The sequence below is a fragment of the Prosopis cineraria genome, unplaced genomic scaffold (assembly GCF_029017545.1).
Source record: "Prosopis cineraria cultivar Desert tree isolate PC_DT_omini unplaced genomic scaffold, ASM2901754v1 PC1, whole genome shotgun sequence".
NCBI lineage: Eukaryota > Viridiplantae > Streptophyta > Magnoliopsida > Fabales > Fabaceae > Prosopis > Prosopis cineraria.
In genome coordinates, this window is record NW_026555332.1 from 5,272,241 (window position 1) to 5,286,559 (window position 14,319).

General features: G+C 27.9%; 1 protein-coding gene across 3 annotated transcripts; it reads right to left on the reverse strand.

Annotated features, from left to right (window-relative positions):
- Positions 1-8,639: 8,639 nt before the first annotated feature.
- Positions 8,640-13,868, reverse strand: LOC129290654 (caffeoylshikimate esterase-like). 3 transcript variants are annotated; one of them, XR_008588493.1, is made up of 10 exons: positions 13,617-13,868; positions 13,224-13,417; positions 12,200-12,229; positions 11,777-11,903; positions 11,535-11,681; positions 10,645-10,775; positions 9,873-10,010; positions 9,592-9,690; positions 9,315-9,440; positions 8,998-9,130 (listed from the first exon to the last, which is right to left on the reverse strand). XR_008588493.1 is itself a non-coding variant. In XM_054927510.1 (9 exons), the coding sequence occupies exons 1-9, from the start codon at positions 13,669-13,671 to the stop codon at positions 8,897-8,899; spliced, it is 1,155 nt and encodes a 384-aa protein (XP_054783485.1). In that variant the 5' UTR covers positions 13,672-13,854; the 3' UTR covers positions 8,640-8,896. The 3 variants fall into 3 exon arrangements, 2 of the variants coding, with proteins under 2 accessions (XP_054783485.1, XP_054783494.1); XM_054927510.1 differs by lacking the exon at positions 9,315-9,440 and having other exon boundaries at positions 8,640-9,130; positions 13,617-13,854; XM_054927519.1 differs by lacking the exons at positions 9,315-9,440; positions 9,592-9,690 and having other exon boundaries at positions 8,640-9,130.
- Positions 13,869-14,319: the final 451 nt, after the last annotated feature.

The window sequence follows — 14,319 nt, forward strand, 5'->3', positions numbered from 1 at the left end:
TAAAAAATATTGAGATTCATGAATGACTAATGAATTTTAAGTGTTTTTAACATCAGAGTAATAATTGAAGGAAAAATTTAAAATTAATGGATAAAATTAACCCATTAAAGGCACTTGTAACCTTTCATGTAGAGTTAAAACAAAATTGATCCTTAGCCTTAGGACGAAGGCCTCATCGGTGTAGTCAAAGTTACCTTATCTAGTTGATAACCCATCTTGAAAATGTTGCCCAATATAGAGAAAGCAGAATGCATCTTACCAGCATGACAAAAGCAATTGATCAAGCTGTTCAGCGTAACTAAATCCGCCATGAATCCCTTCAACTCGATAATGTTTCATCTGAACCATGGATCGATAATGTTTCATCTTAACTATGGATCATAAAATCTTAGTAATTTGGAACATGGAGGTAGGTGGCCGCTTATGAAGGACGCGATGGAATGAGGTGACCGCGTAGCGGATGCTGTGTGCATTTGGTGAATGCGAATGAAGATAACATTTGAGAGTGAAGGAAAGAGGGAAGGAGAGAAAGAAAGATCGGAGTAAACAAAGTGAGAAGAAATTTGGAGAAGCATTTTGGCTTCAGATTCCAAGAGGCGTATTCCGGTAATAGCCAAATTAAGGGCATGGAAGGGATTTCCATATATATATATATATATATATCGTTTTGTTAAGGGGGGATTTAATTTTATCAATTAATTAATTAATTAATTTTAACAAATAATTTATTATCAATATATATATATATAAAAGTAGAGTTAAAGGTTACAAGAGAATGTCATATATTCATTTTTAAATTTATTACAATTCTGTGCTTCGTATGCTTTTCCTGAAATTCTATGTTTTACAGTCAGCTTTAAAGTTTAGTTTAGAATGGTATATTATTTTTTAATATATATAAAATATGTTATTCAATTTAGAATGGTTAATTATTTTTTAATATATATATATATATAATATAATATATTATTTAAGTTTGCAGGTAGGTTGAAAATGAACTATTATTCTTTAAATGTATTAAAAAACTATTTATTTAAAATTTAAATCTGATCATATTTAAATTTAAATTAATATTTATTTATTTAAAAATTTAGAAAAAAACGTGTTTAAAATTTCTCATCTGTCCTCATAATTTCTGAAAATTTTGAAACACCCTAATTATTTGCCAAAAATTAAGGTTCATATAACCATCATATAATAAATTTGAATAAAAATATTATTGATATATCTTGAGTGATTTCCGAAAATTTCGATTATATAATAAAGTGTACATATATATCAATTCAAAATTCAAATATATAGTCTTTAGTTATGGGATAAAATATTAATAAATACTAAAAATTAAAAATTACTCAAAATAATTATTTATGTTAAATATAATTTAAATTTCTGAAGATAGGCAAACTTAAATTTCAAAGCTTGACTCTGTTTTGAATTTTAAATTTAAATTACTCATAATAATTATTTATTATACCTGTTGATTATATTATAATAGCAATTTAAATTTAAATTTCTCTCTCTTGTTGATATTGTATTAATTATAAATAAATGTGTTTGGCTATAATTTCATTTTACACTTCCAGCTTTCACTAATTTATGGATTAGTTAAGGATGATATTTTGAATATTAATGAATATAAATTAAGAGAGTAGTTAAAAGATATATGGTTTTTAATTTTTAATTTTGAAAGAAATGCAAATAATGTAAATAATGTCTTCTATTTAAATGGCGACATTTTTTAATTCAATGAAATGAGGCATGGTTACTTTTGATATTCTCCCTTTATTCTATTTTTTAATGTGCCCCTTTTAGTGATTGCTTTTAAATTTTATCAAGGATTATGTGATTAATTAAAAAATTATTCTAGGTAATTTGTTTTGATTTATTGTAGTTACATAAAATAATAATAATATCAAAATATATCAATCTAAATATTATTTTACATAATTATAATCAATTAAGATGTTATAAATATTAATTTTTAAGATTGAAATCTAAGCATATCAAGTAATCAATTAAGATTTTTGTTAAGATTTTGAATTTTCTATTTGTATAATATGATTATATGTTATCAACATTAATAATATATTATTTTTAAATTTAATTAGTATTTTGAAAAATCTTTGAATAGTAGAATCTAATTGTATTGGGTTGATTTCAATGACAACTAATTATTACTCCCTCCGTTTAAAAATGTAAAGTATTTTTAACTGAATCTCAATCCTAATAAAGTAGTTACCTACTTTCCAACTAACTCTATCTTTTCATATTTATCATATTAAATACCCTATAATTAATATAAAGTTATTATTAATAAGGGTACTTTTGAAAAAAGACAATGATTATATCTCAAAAAACTAAAAATGTCTTACATTTTTTAACATCTAACTCTTTAAAAATGCTTTATATTTTTTTAACGGAAGAGTATATAATACAATTTTTTTATTTTAAAAAATTACATGATTATCTTAAAAAATCTAATCTAATTATTATTCATCTTGGATTTAAGATTAATAAATATTTGGATTTAAAATTTAAATATATAAACGAGATACGTTAAGGGTGCAAAACATTATCACAATCATGCATTGTTGGTAAAACGATTTTGCCAAATTATTCATATCTTCTAGAAGTATTTGAAATTTATATAATACTGTAATTTGAGTAAGAAATTTTTTTTATGAGATAGTTTAAGTAGGATATGTTAATAATGATATTGGTTAATATATTCAGTTATTTTAGATTTTCAACATAATGCACTTAATAATAAAAAAACTGTAGGTTTAAATTTTGAATTTTAAACTACAACAGTTAATAAATATTGATTAAATAAAATTGTTAATTTTAATTCAAATTTTCCTTCTACATACTCCCTCCATTTAAAAATGTAAGGCATTCTTGACTGAATCTCACCCCCAATAAAGTAGTTACTTACTTTTTAACTAACCCTATCTCTCCATATTTATTCCTTTTAAACATCCTACAATAAATATAAAGTTATTATCAATAGGGGTACTTTTAAAAAAAAATAATTACACGTCGAAAGATTAAAAATATCTTATATTTTTTAACATACAACTCCTTAAAAAATATCTTATATTTTTAAATAGAGGAAGTAGATATTATCCTAATCCTAATCATCAATATATATAGTCACACACGTCACATCAAAACATCAATGTCTGTAACCTATTGTAAGTGCTGTCAATGGGTACTGTAGATATACAATACCGTTCTGGCTTTTTTTTAGCTTTTTAGTTGTTTGACATGCAGCACCATTTTTTTTTGTCGGTGTTAATTTTTTTAATATGATATAATAAAAAAGTTAAAGAATAGTGTGGGTCTTATAGTAAAAGAGGTACATGTGGGACTTACAAAAATAAACTGTTAATATGAATAATTAAAAATAAATAAAATATTTTGTATATTTTTATTTTAATTAATGATATCTCTCCTCTATTTTTAAAAATTTATATGAACATTTCTTAATATAGATAGTTATAAAATACAAGCCTTTCTTTTATTTTTAAAATTTTATTTTCATCCACATAAGCATTGGTTGAATGTTAAGTCATATATATTGGATTAAAATACCCTTATTTAAATATAAATATTATCTAAAAATTATTTAAATGACCAAAAAATATTTTTTTTATTATTTAAATTTTTATTATTTAAATGTATTTATCTTGTAATTTTTTAGAAAACTTAAATATAAATATATAAATTGGCTAAAAAAATTTCAAAAACACAGTTTATGGATTTAATAAAGAGAAAAATAAAATAAAATAATTTTTAATAATTTGAAACAGTTAAACTAGCCTAAAAAAACTCAAAAGCTAGATGTCTCAATAGTCAAGCTTAACTATAAATTTTTTATGTATTTAGATATTTTAAACTTGATATGAATTAAGACTTTAAGGGTAATGGAGTGAATGTAAGATTTTAAAAAACTTAATTTTTAAAAAATCAGAGTTGTGTGGTTTAAAAAAAGTGATATGTGGGATCTACTACTAAAAAATATGGTGGGGTCTACATTTATAAATTTTAAAATTTTAAATAAGGTGTAAAAAATAATAATATTTTTATATTTTGAGAGATTATATAGGATTCATAGTAAAAATTAATGGTGAATATAAGATTTTTATTAAAATGATAGGCGTTAGATATACAAAATTTTTTTATATATATTTATTATTGTGGGATTGTTGCAGACATAACTCATATTATATGATCAAACTAAACAAACAACCTAATATTTATTATATTTTGCATTATGAGCAATTTATTATATTTGTCAATGACATACCATTATATATAAATGATAAATTTCTTGTAAATTTTAAATTTTAAATGAACTTATTATATATTAACGATAAACATATTATATATTAATGTTAACAAGTCATACTCTTAAATTTTAAAAAATTTGATCCATATTTTATGGATGCAAAAGTTTTGGCCATACTCCCAAAACTTGTGGCAACCCCTTGTGTAAGGTATAAAAATATATTATCTTATTATTTATATGTAAAAATTAATTATGCTTTGAACACCAATAAAAATATTAATGTAGTTATGTGTCTCAAGTCTAAGGAAACCAAATTATGAGCTATAAGTTAATTATATGATGTTAATGAATTTAAGTTAATTATATGATATTAATGAATTTATCTTCCACTGCACACATAATCTTTTATCAATAATCATTTTGTTACTTTTAATGATTGTACACATGATTGATGAATGGTATTATAATATAAATTATATTATTTGCTTGAGTTACAACTATTATAATTATGATTTATAAATAATATTATGACATAAATCGTAGTACGATTCATTATATTATATGTTTTGTTTTCCTTAAAGTGATACATGAGGTAACACATTTTGAAAAATAACATGTTCTATTATATTTCAAATTATAGGAAGTGAGAAATTTTAAAAAAAAATGCTATATATATATATATATATAAGTAGCATATTGCAAAATAAAAGTTGTTCCTTATAGGAATCATCCTATTAAAATTTTAATCTTATACTTGCTAATTGTGGAGATACCTTAAGGAACAAGAAGAAATTAAGTCATGTGTGTTGGACTAAAATACCTCTATTTAAATATAAATGTTGTCTAAAAATTATTTAAATTTAAAAAATAAAATTTTTTATTTAAATTTTTATTATTTAAATGTATTGATTTTGTGACTTTTTAAAAATTAAATATATAAAAAAATATTCAAAGACGCAATTTATGGACTCAATAAGGAGAAAAATAAAATAAAATAATTTTTAATAATTGAGACAGTTCAACCAACTTAAAAAAACCTAAAAGCTAAAGGTGTCTCAAGTTTAATTATAATTTTTTTATATATTTAGATATTTGAGACTCTACAAGTAATAGAGAGAATGTAAGATTTTAGTAAACTTTATTTTTAAAAAATTAAAGTAGTATGACTTAAAAAAGTGGTGCATGGAACCTACCATTACAAAATGTGAGTGAGGTTTACACTTATAAATTCTACAAATTTAAACAAGTTGTACAAACTAATAAGATTTTTATATTTTGAAAGATTATGTAGGATTCATAGTAAAAATTAATGGTGAATATAAGATTCTTAGTAAAATAATAGGTGTTAGGTATACAAAAGTGAGAATATATTTCAAATTGCAAAAGGTGAGAAATTTATAAAAAAAAAACAATGCTATTGTTATATATATGTATGTATGTATGTATGTATAAAAGAGTAGTACATTACAAAATAGAAATCGTTCCTTATAAGTATCATTCCATTAAAACTTTTGTCTCATATTTGTTGACTGTGGAGATACAGAAGAGGATTTTAATTTATTAATTTTCACATGGATTTTAGTTTATTAATTTTCAAAAGTTAATAAATTATAGAGTAAAATACATTGACATCCATTTTGTTTTGTTAAAGTTATAAAGACTTCTTCTTTATTTTTAAAACTTAAGTTTTAGTCTCATTTTATATCTATTTTAGAGTGAAACACTCAATTAAATAGTAAATGTGAAAAAGTAGTGCTATTTTGAAGACAAATATCTACTTCATTAGAATGAGATTCGGTTAAAAATATCTTATATTTTTAAAAATATCTACTTTATGTATTTTAAAGACAAATATCTACTTTATACATTGATGATTGGATGGGTGAAAATAAAAATTTAAAAATAGAAGGCATGTTTGTATTTTGTAACTCTTAACTATTAATTTTAAGAGAAATTTATATATATTTTAGACATAAAAAATATTTATAATTAAGTTAAAATAAAGGGAAAAGTAATATATTTTATTTTAAGGATATTAAAATAATTTTTTAATAAGGTTAACATATTGTCCCCACTCCTTGCAGAAGAAGTTGTAGGCTCAAGTTATGAAAGTGTTGTGAATAATGATGACGACATGAATTTACGTAATGATTTGCACTTTATAGATTTTTTAAATTCAATTACAATGATAGGCCTACCAAATTATGAAATAAGGTTGAAAGTTGGTGCCCCAATTATTTTTAATGTGGAATAGTGATAAATTTATGAGATTAAGCAACGGTACATGTCTCATAGTTATACAAACTAGAAAACATGTTATTAAGGCTTAAAAATGTTTGGGTCAACTACAAGTATAAAAGTTTATATAACGCGTCTTGCTATGTGTCCATTTGATTTCATGTTACCATTTACTGTGAGGAGGCAGATTTCTATTATGCTGGCCTTTGCAATAATCATTAATAAGAGCATATGCCATGTTGATTTGTACTTGCCATATCCTATTTGTATTTACAACCACTTATGCATTGTTGTTTCTTGTGTTTGAAGTAGGGAAGGTTTAAAAATATTAGTTATTGATGATGGTGCTTGGTTCGCAGATAGAACCTCTAATGTTGTTGATAGAAAAGTTTTCAATAATTTAATATAATTAATTATAAATTTTTATTAACCTGTTTCTCATTGTATCCATTCACACCGTTTGCATTTAATTTTTACCAACCATATGCTTAATTCTAATTTGCATTTTAATATTAAAGATGATAATTAGTTAATTACATAGCCTTACTATGTATAAGATGATATGGAGGAGGTGTTTGCTAAAAAAAAATTAACATTTATTTATAAAAACTATAGTATAAGATGTATGGGTGCGTTACTAATTAATATAACAAATAAAAAGTCTTCTGCTAGCTAGCAAAATGAAAGGAATGAAATAGGATTAAATGAAAGGAATCAAATGGGATAAAATGATTAGAAATTTTACATTATTGTTTTGGAGAATTTTTTTTTTTAAAAAGTGAATTCTTGAGACATCTTTAATCATTGTAAGTTCTTTTTTTTTTTTTCCAAATCCTGTTTGGATGATTGAGATGAAATGAGTTGGCATAAATATATAATAGTTTGATATAAGAACCGTGCATATACAATATTACAATACTAATTCTATTTTATCGTTGAAATTTTTTAGTCTATATAACTTTTTTTTTCCTTTCTTTTTAGTGGATCTCATTGTCAGCATTTTTTCTAAGTAAACTAGATGAATATTATATTATATTATCACTTTTTGATACACTATTATATATATATATATATATATATTAGTTGCACAAAGATGAAGAAAATGCTTGAGCTATGGTTTTGCTTGACTACGATGGGAAAAACAAGTATGTTAGGGATTCAAAAACAAGATTAATAGGAATGACTGTAGGTAGTGTAATATTAGAAGATGGTAGGAATATATATACATACTTACACACACATATATTATAACATTTGAATAATGAGAATGATAAATAAATCTCACTCAAATAGAAAAATGACAAAAAAAAACATGAATTGGAATAATTAATAATTATTTTAAAGTCCCAGGTGACTTGTTTGTTTTATGAGAAGATTCTATTTTTAATTTTTTTTTCTTCAATTTTTTTTGCTTCAGGTTACATTAGGAGGATTTGAACTTCAACAACACTTAACACGTCACTTCAATGTTACTATTTGATGTAGCATGTCTTGTTCATTGTAAAACCTAGCAAATGCTTTCCGATAATATTGAACACAATATACAAATTTTGTTTTTCATAGCTTTTTTCTCACTCAAAGACTTCCATTCTTTAATTTGCATTAACATAATGCTAAAAAAACATGTTTGATCTCCTAATTTTATAAAAATCAATTTAATAATCCCCATTAAAAATAATATCATTTTATTCATTATCATATCATTTATCCAAGACTTGACTAAAGGCCTGTTTGTTTACTATTTTTAAAAATTATTTTAATTTTTTGGAAATAAAAAATTTAAAAATTTGTTTGGAGAAGTATTTTCAATTTAATTATTTTTAAAACTATTTTTATTTTTTATTTTTAAAAACAAAAAAGATAAAAACAATTTTAAGTTGTTTTAATTTCATTTTTCTTATTTTCAAAATATATTATATTTGATTATTAAAAATCACAGTTATCTTAACTAATTTTTATCATAAATTATAATAATTAACCGTCTATAGCCATTACTATCTGTCTATTTTTTAATCCTAAAATTTTTTTTAAAGTTAACATAGCAAAACGAATTTTTATTTTATTTTCTTTTAAAAATTGCATTACAAAACAGTTTTTTTAAAAAATAATATTAATGAGAACAGGAACCACACAAGCCCTGATTTTCTTGCCTAAAATTCCATCTTCTATTCTTGAAAGATGCAAACATGAACTAATCTATAAACATGATCTAATGAATGACTTAAACAAATTACATAAATAAATGTAACTTCCACATTTGATGCCTCATCTCTTTTTATTGAAGGAACGATAAGAGCTTTCACTTTGAATTGCCATCAAAGCAATCTGAATAATCTTCACCGACGATATACAGATCAAAAGTCTTCATCAAGAGGAAGATGAGTTGTGCTTTGAGCTGTAATCATCAAGCCAAGCGATGATATCTTTGAAAACTTCAAGAATTACTTCATCAGGCTCACCCTCAAGAAGGGAATGGTAAGCATGATCGTAAAGTTTAAGCTTCTTCTCAGAACTGCTTGCTTTCCTGTGCAACAGTTTGCTTACAGAAGGATCTGTTACAGTATCAGCCTCCCCATGAAGGATTAACAATGGTAGTGAAACCTGCCAATCACAACCAATACATGTTAGGCTATTGAATTTTATTGCTCTATTCTTGTAGGACTGAATCCTCTTGGAGGAGATATTATTTATGTTCCAATTAAGGGTTCTAGGGAAATAAGATCAACCCCCGAAAAAACAATGGTTCCCAACTAAAAAGCTTGTTAATTTAGTTAATTTACTACACCGTTGCTGTCGTGGAATGACTATTGACCATTTTGATTCTGCCCATGGGAATCTTCTAACAACATCCGCAGTTCAACAGATAAACAATTGCAGAAGCGGTTGAAAGATAAATTGTCCAGAAACAGTACTGAGACAAGAAAAAATGGATCTTTAATGCAAATTGTATTTGAAGTATCTCCTAATTTAGGGAGCAGATTGTTCACTGCTAATTAAGGTGTAGTTTATCGTTTATTTTTTTAAAGAAAAAGAGATATAATCTAGATCAGAAATCAGCGTACTTCTTTCAATCGTCGTTCTATTTCTTGGGTTGTTCTAAGCATTTCTAAAGCAGTCATTAAGCGAGGATTATCCTTGTAAGCAATAACATTATAGGCTGTCTGCAAAGAGACAAAAAGAAAAATGTCAAGCACAGATTTCTAGGAAAAGAAAGACCTTGATCTGAAAGAAAAGAGCTGGAAGAGGAAAAAGCCATGACACCTTCAAGTCAATGTAATGCAGAAATTGTAGGACAGAAATGCAACTCAGGTATGTTTAAAAATGAAAAAATAAAAAGACAAACCAGTTCCCTCTTCTTTAATTCTCTGAATGCAGCCTCAGCTAAGTCTTTCTGTGGAACCAACTTCTGCTTTGGAAGCACGTTGGCCACACCAATCAAGATCTGAGTGAGTAACCATGGCGGAGTCATGTCATCTGCAATCTACATAGAGCTTGAGATTCAAAAGGAGATCAAAGAAACATATGCCACAACTCTTGGGTTATATTTGAATTTAGGATAAGACTCTTAGCATATGTTTGAATTGAGGATAATAGAAGAGAGGTGAAGACAAAACTGTTTAGCGTTAAATCTAAATCAAATTAGATGTTGATAAGTGCCTAAGTGGGATTGGGGATTCTACCCCAAAAGCTAGCTATTAAAATGAGAGAACCAACCCACTTAAATATCCTCTTAAGCATCCCATATCACTCAATGTGAGACTTGATATCCCATACTACCAAGTCCCCATCAATTTGCCCTCCAATGGAAAGCCTTCCATATGTATCCCTCTTCGAAACTATCAACAACTAAACTCTAATACCAATTGATAGGTATCTTAGTGAGATAGGGAACCCTACTCCAAAAGGCTGTTAAGTTGGGAGAACAAACCCACTTAGATACCCCATTGAGCATCCCATGCTACTCAATATGGGACTTAATTTCCCATACTACCAAGTCTCCATTAGATATACGAATTAAAAGTTCACTTCCCTTCTCTTTTATTCTCTTCAATTCAAACATACTCTTAGGCCAATTCAAACATACTCTTAGGCTGGTTCAGGTTTAGGATATATACTTTACACATAGGCGCAACAAGAATGGCACCATCCCATGCCTTGGGTTGTTTTAGGTGCATCTTCAAGACAACAGCTCCACCCATAGACTGTCCAAAGAGGAAGCATGGAAGAGATCGGATCTCTGGGTTTTCTGTCATTAAACCAGTAAAAATGTTAGCACGGATATTAAAATCAACAGTATCTTATGTCCCTCAGGCCTCAACATTGCTGTTTGCAATATACAATTTTAAGAAATTTTGTTGTTTACATGAAAAACACGCCTTCCTTGGTAAATCCACAGTTCTAATTGGCTGACTGCAAATTGCAATGTAATGAATGAAATTGTGTTGTTTACATGCAAGAATGCTTTCCTTGATAAAGCAACAGTTCTAATCGCAAGCCTAGGAAGCATATTACAACAAATTTGAGTCAGGCCTTTCTTTGAATACATAATGTCACTTTTTAGTATTTACTTAACAAAGGGTTTCCAGCAATCAACACATGTCCTTGTTTGTTCTCAAGTCTTAATATTATATTTCCAGTAATACCAACATTTACTTCTCATTATTGCTTCACATAGACCACTTTCACAAGGAAAACGGTGAAGAAAGAGTTACACAATCCAAGAAAGATATTCATTAGCACAAGGTCCCTTAACTCTTTGTCCAATGTGCACAGTACAACATGACACAATCTCCTTGCCCATGCTGAGAAAGAGAAGGGGTCCTCTTTTTTTTTTTTTTTTTAAGGTTTATCTAGCTCTTATTGAAATTTATTTAGCCTTAGTGATGCCTCCACTGCCACAGGTTCGGTTATCCCCTCTTGATCAAATTCATGCAATTCAAAAACTTTTCTCGTACAAAATTCATGCTGATAGGCACTAAGACAGGTTTCATGGCGGTTCAAGTACCTTTAACTTTGGAATAATGCTCAATCACATCATCGACGAGAGTATCAAAACTTGGAATATAGCAATGGAGGCCTTCTGAAAGACCAAATCCTGGATAATCCATGGCAAAAACTCCATATCCAGAAGATACCAGCTTTCTAGCTATTCCTGAAGATATATCCATGATAAAACAAAGTTGGTGTAATCAACAATGAAACTATATCAAATTACTTGTAACTGAGTTCTTAATACCAGCCACGTGCCTTCAAAGAAGAAAGTGCAAGTGTCTGCATAGCCATGACAGTAAAACACTGCTGCTTTGGGCTTAGAAGTTTCAGGAAGCCAGCTTTTGGTAAATATTTCAATACCCCTTGAGTTCACCTCATATGACTGTAATCATGGCAGAATTGAGACAGAGGGATGATGTAAGGGAAAGTATTTATTCTCTCTTCTGCAATTTATATTTTGACAAACAAAAATTTTCATCTGAAATTCAGAATTCAACTCGGCCAAATTTGAATAGATTACATATGACAAACGAAGAAATGCATGACAATATTGAAAATGAAGCCGACATAGGGATGCGAGAGTGGATAATGCCAAGGAGGCATTGAAGTTACAAGTTGCATATCAAGTAGACTCCTGAGTAATAACATTGCAAGTGCTTCAGTTTATAGACTTCTTACCTCCTTCATTTTCAGTCCATCGCAAGGAGTCTGCATAACACAATCAAGCACAAAGGAATAAGCACTAACATTTTAACAACATCAAGCTTCTCTAATGCTTAAGGAATATGAGATAAATTGTTAAATTGTTAATACCTGTAATTGATGGATTTGAAGGTTCATGGAGAGGAGAAATAAAAAAAAATCTCAGAAATCAGATTGCAAATTTAACGTTACTGTGCTCATTTTACAGGGAGAGGGAGACCAAGTGTCTCCAAGGTACAAGACTAAAGATTTCAATAGGAGACTTAAAATCTTAAAGCAGTTTATGTAGAACCAAAACCAAGATTTCAACTACCCAAAGGTTTAGTCTATAATCAGGATTATCTACGATCATAAAAGTGATTATAGCACATTAAAAGAGATTTTTTTTTTTTTTACACCAGTGCATCGAGAGAGAGGCCCAAAAAATCAGAGAATTGGTATAAAAAGGAGAAGAGAATCTCATACACAGTTACACTTGTTATTTCGTCAAGTATGAATGACTGTGTGATTATAGAAGATTGGATTTTGGTTAACTGGATTGATAAGATTATTTTGTATGTCACACCACCGATATTTGACTCCTCCAAGACGGATGCTAAAATTAAAGTCTTAAATGCATCAACCAACGTTGGAGCATATACTCTTTCCTCTATACCCCAAACCATAATGACCAGGAAAAAAAATTTAAAGATTTCAACCACCATATATGATATCATTAATGTCCTCAGAACTAAAGAAAAGCTAGGTTGAAAAGAACCCCAAAAAAAGAGATTTATTGTCGGTTGTATTCGGCCTACCTGGAAATAGAAAGAATCCATAGCAACCCCAAGAAAGGAAAATTAAGAGAGAACAAATTTTAAATCCCAAAACACATACAAACACACAAAACTGATTATATGATTCACATACAAAAACAAAATATACCAATCATTTTTCTGAGAGATACTGTATCCCTGAATTCAAAACAAGTTACTATAAATAAATTCATCGAACACCATACCTTAAACAGCATATGGTCAATCCCAAGCTGAAAATGCTTGAAGGCTTCACGAGCGCGCCTCCTGGCGGGAACTTCATCCATGTTAGCATCTAAAATCCTCTGCAATTCATCGTCAACTCCAGGAAACCTCATTCTCGACGCCAATTCTTTTAGCCGTTTCCTCCGACTTCGAAAAGAAACACTAGCCCTGAATACTACAAGCCATCCAAGCACTGAAATCCGCGGAACAGAACCAAACAAAGAGAAGAAAAAAGGAACAATGTGGAAAAATTTTGCGCGGTTTCCAGGAAGACTAATGCAATCGATGGGAACAGAATATTCAAAAGTAGAAATTCTTGCGTGTTTTGCTTTTTTGGCTTATAATAATAATAATAATAATAATAATAACATTACCATGAGAAAGTGGGGCGTAGTGGCGCCTGTATAGCTTTGAGGGCTTCAAATCCATGTGGCTTTGATTATTAGTTTCTTGCAAGCGAGAATGACCGGAAGAGAGAGAGAGATAAAAATCCGAGGGATCAGGGGAATCTGACCGAGGCAAAGAAATGAGCTGGAGGAAGATAGCGTCCGATGTGAGTGGACCATAATTTCAGCTAAAACTTATTCACACGCACACACATGTATGTATATATATATATATAATTAAGGAAGCTAAGATTTGATTGTCGTGTGAAAACCCTTTCGCGCTGTGGGTTTGGACTTTGGATTGTATTGCCAGTGGCTGGAAGACTCAAAGGAGGAAGAACGACAATAGGATAGGAGTGGTAAGTCACATGTGAGAGAACACGTGTACTCATTTGATTTGATGCTGTCACTCTCGCTCAAATGCAACGCTATCTCTATCAGCCGAGTTCAGACTTTTCGCCATTCAGATATGCTCGTACAAAATGAGTTTGTTGTAGCTTTCAACAAAATTTATATTTTTGTATAAAATTGTTGGAGAAATTCTTAAAAGATTTAGTACACCATGTTATTTATGATTTATTTAATAAAATTATATAAATTTAATCAAATAAAATATAATGTATAATTATTTTCAATGATCTTATTTTAAAAAATTATATATAAGTTCTATAAAAAAGATTTATTTACAAAT

What these genes read in the sequence shown, in the direction of transcription:
- LOC129290654 (XM_054927510.1), bottom strand. Translation starts at nt 13,671, where the DNA reads ATGGATTTGAAGCCCTCAAAGCTATACAGGCGCCACTACGCCCCACTT. An exon ending in CTACGCCCCACTTTCTCATG is followed by an intron (nt 13,418 to 13,616) that starts GTAATGTTATTA and finishes GATGGCTTGTAG; the next exon opens with TATTCAGGGCTAGTGTTTCT. An exon ending in TAGAACGACGATTGAAAGAA is followed by an intron (nt 9,131 to 9,591) that starts GTACGCTGATTT and finishes TGTGATTGGCAG; the next exon opens with GTTTCACTACCATTGTTAAT.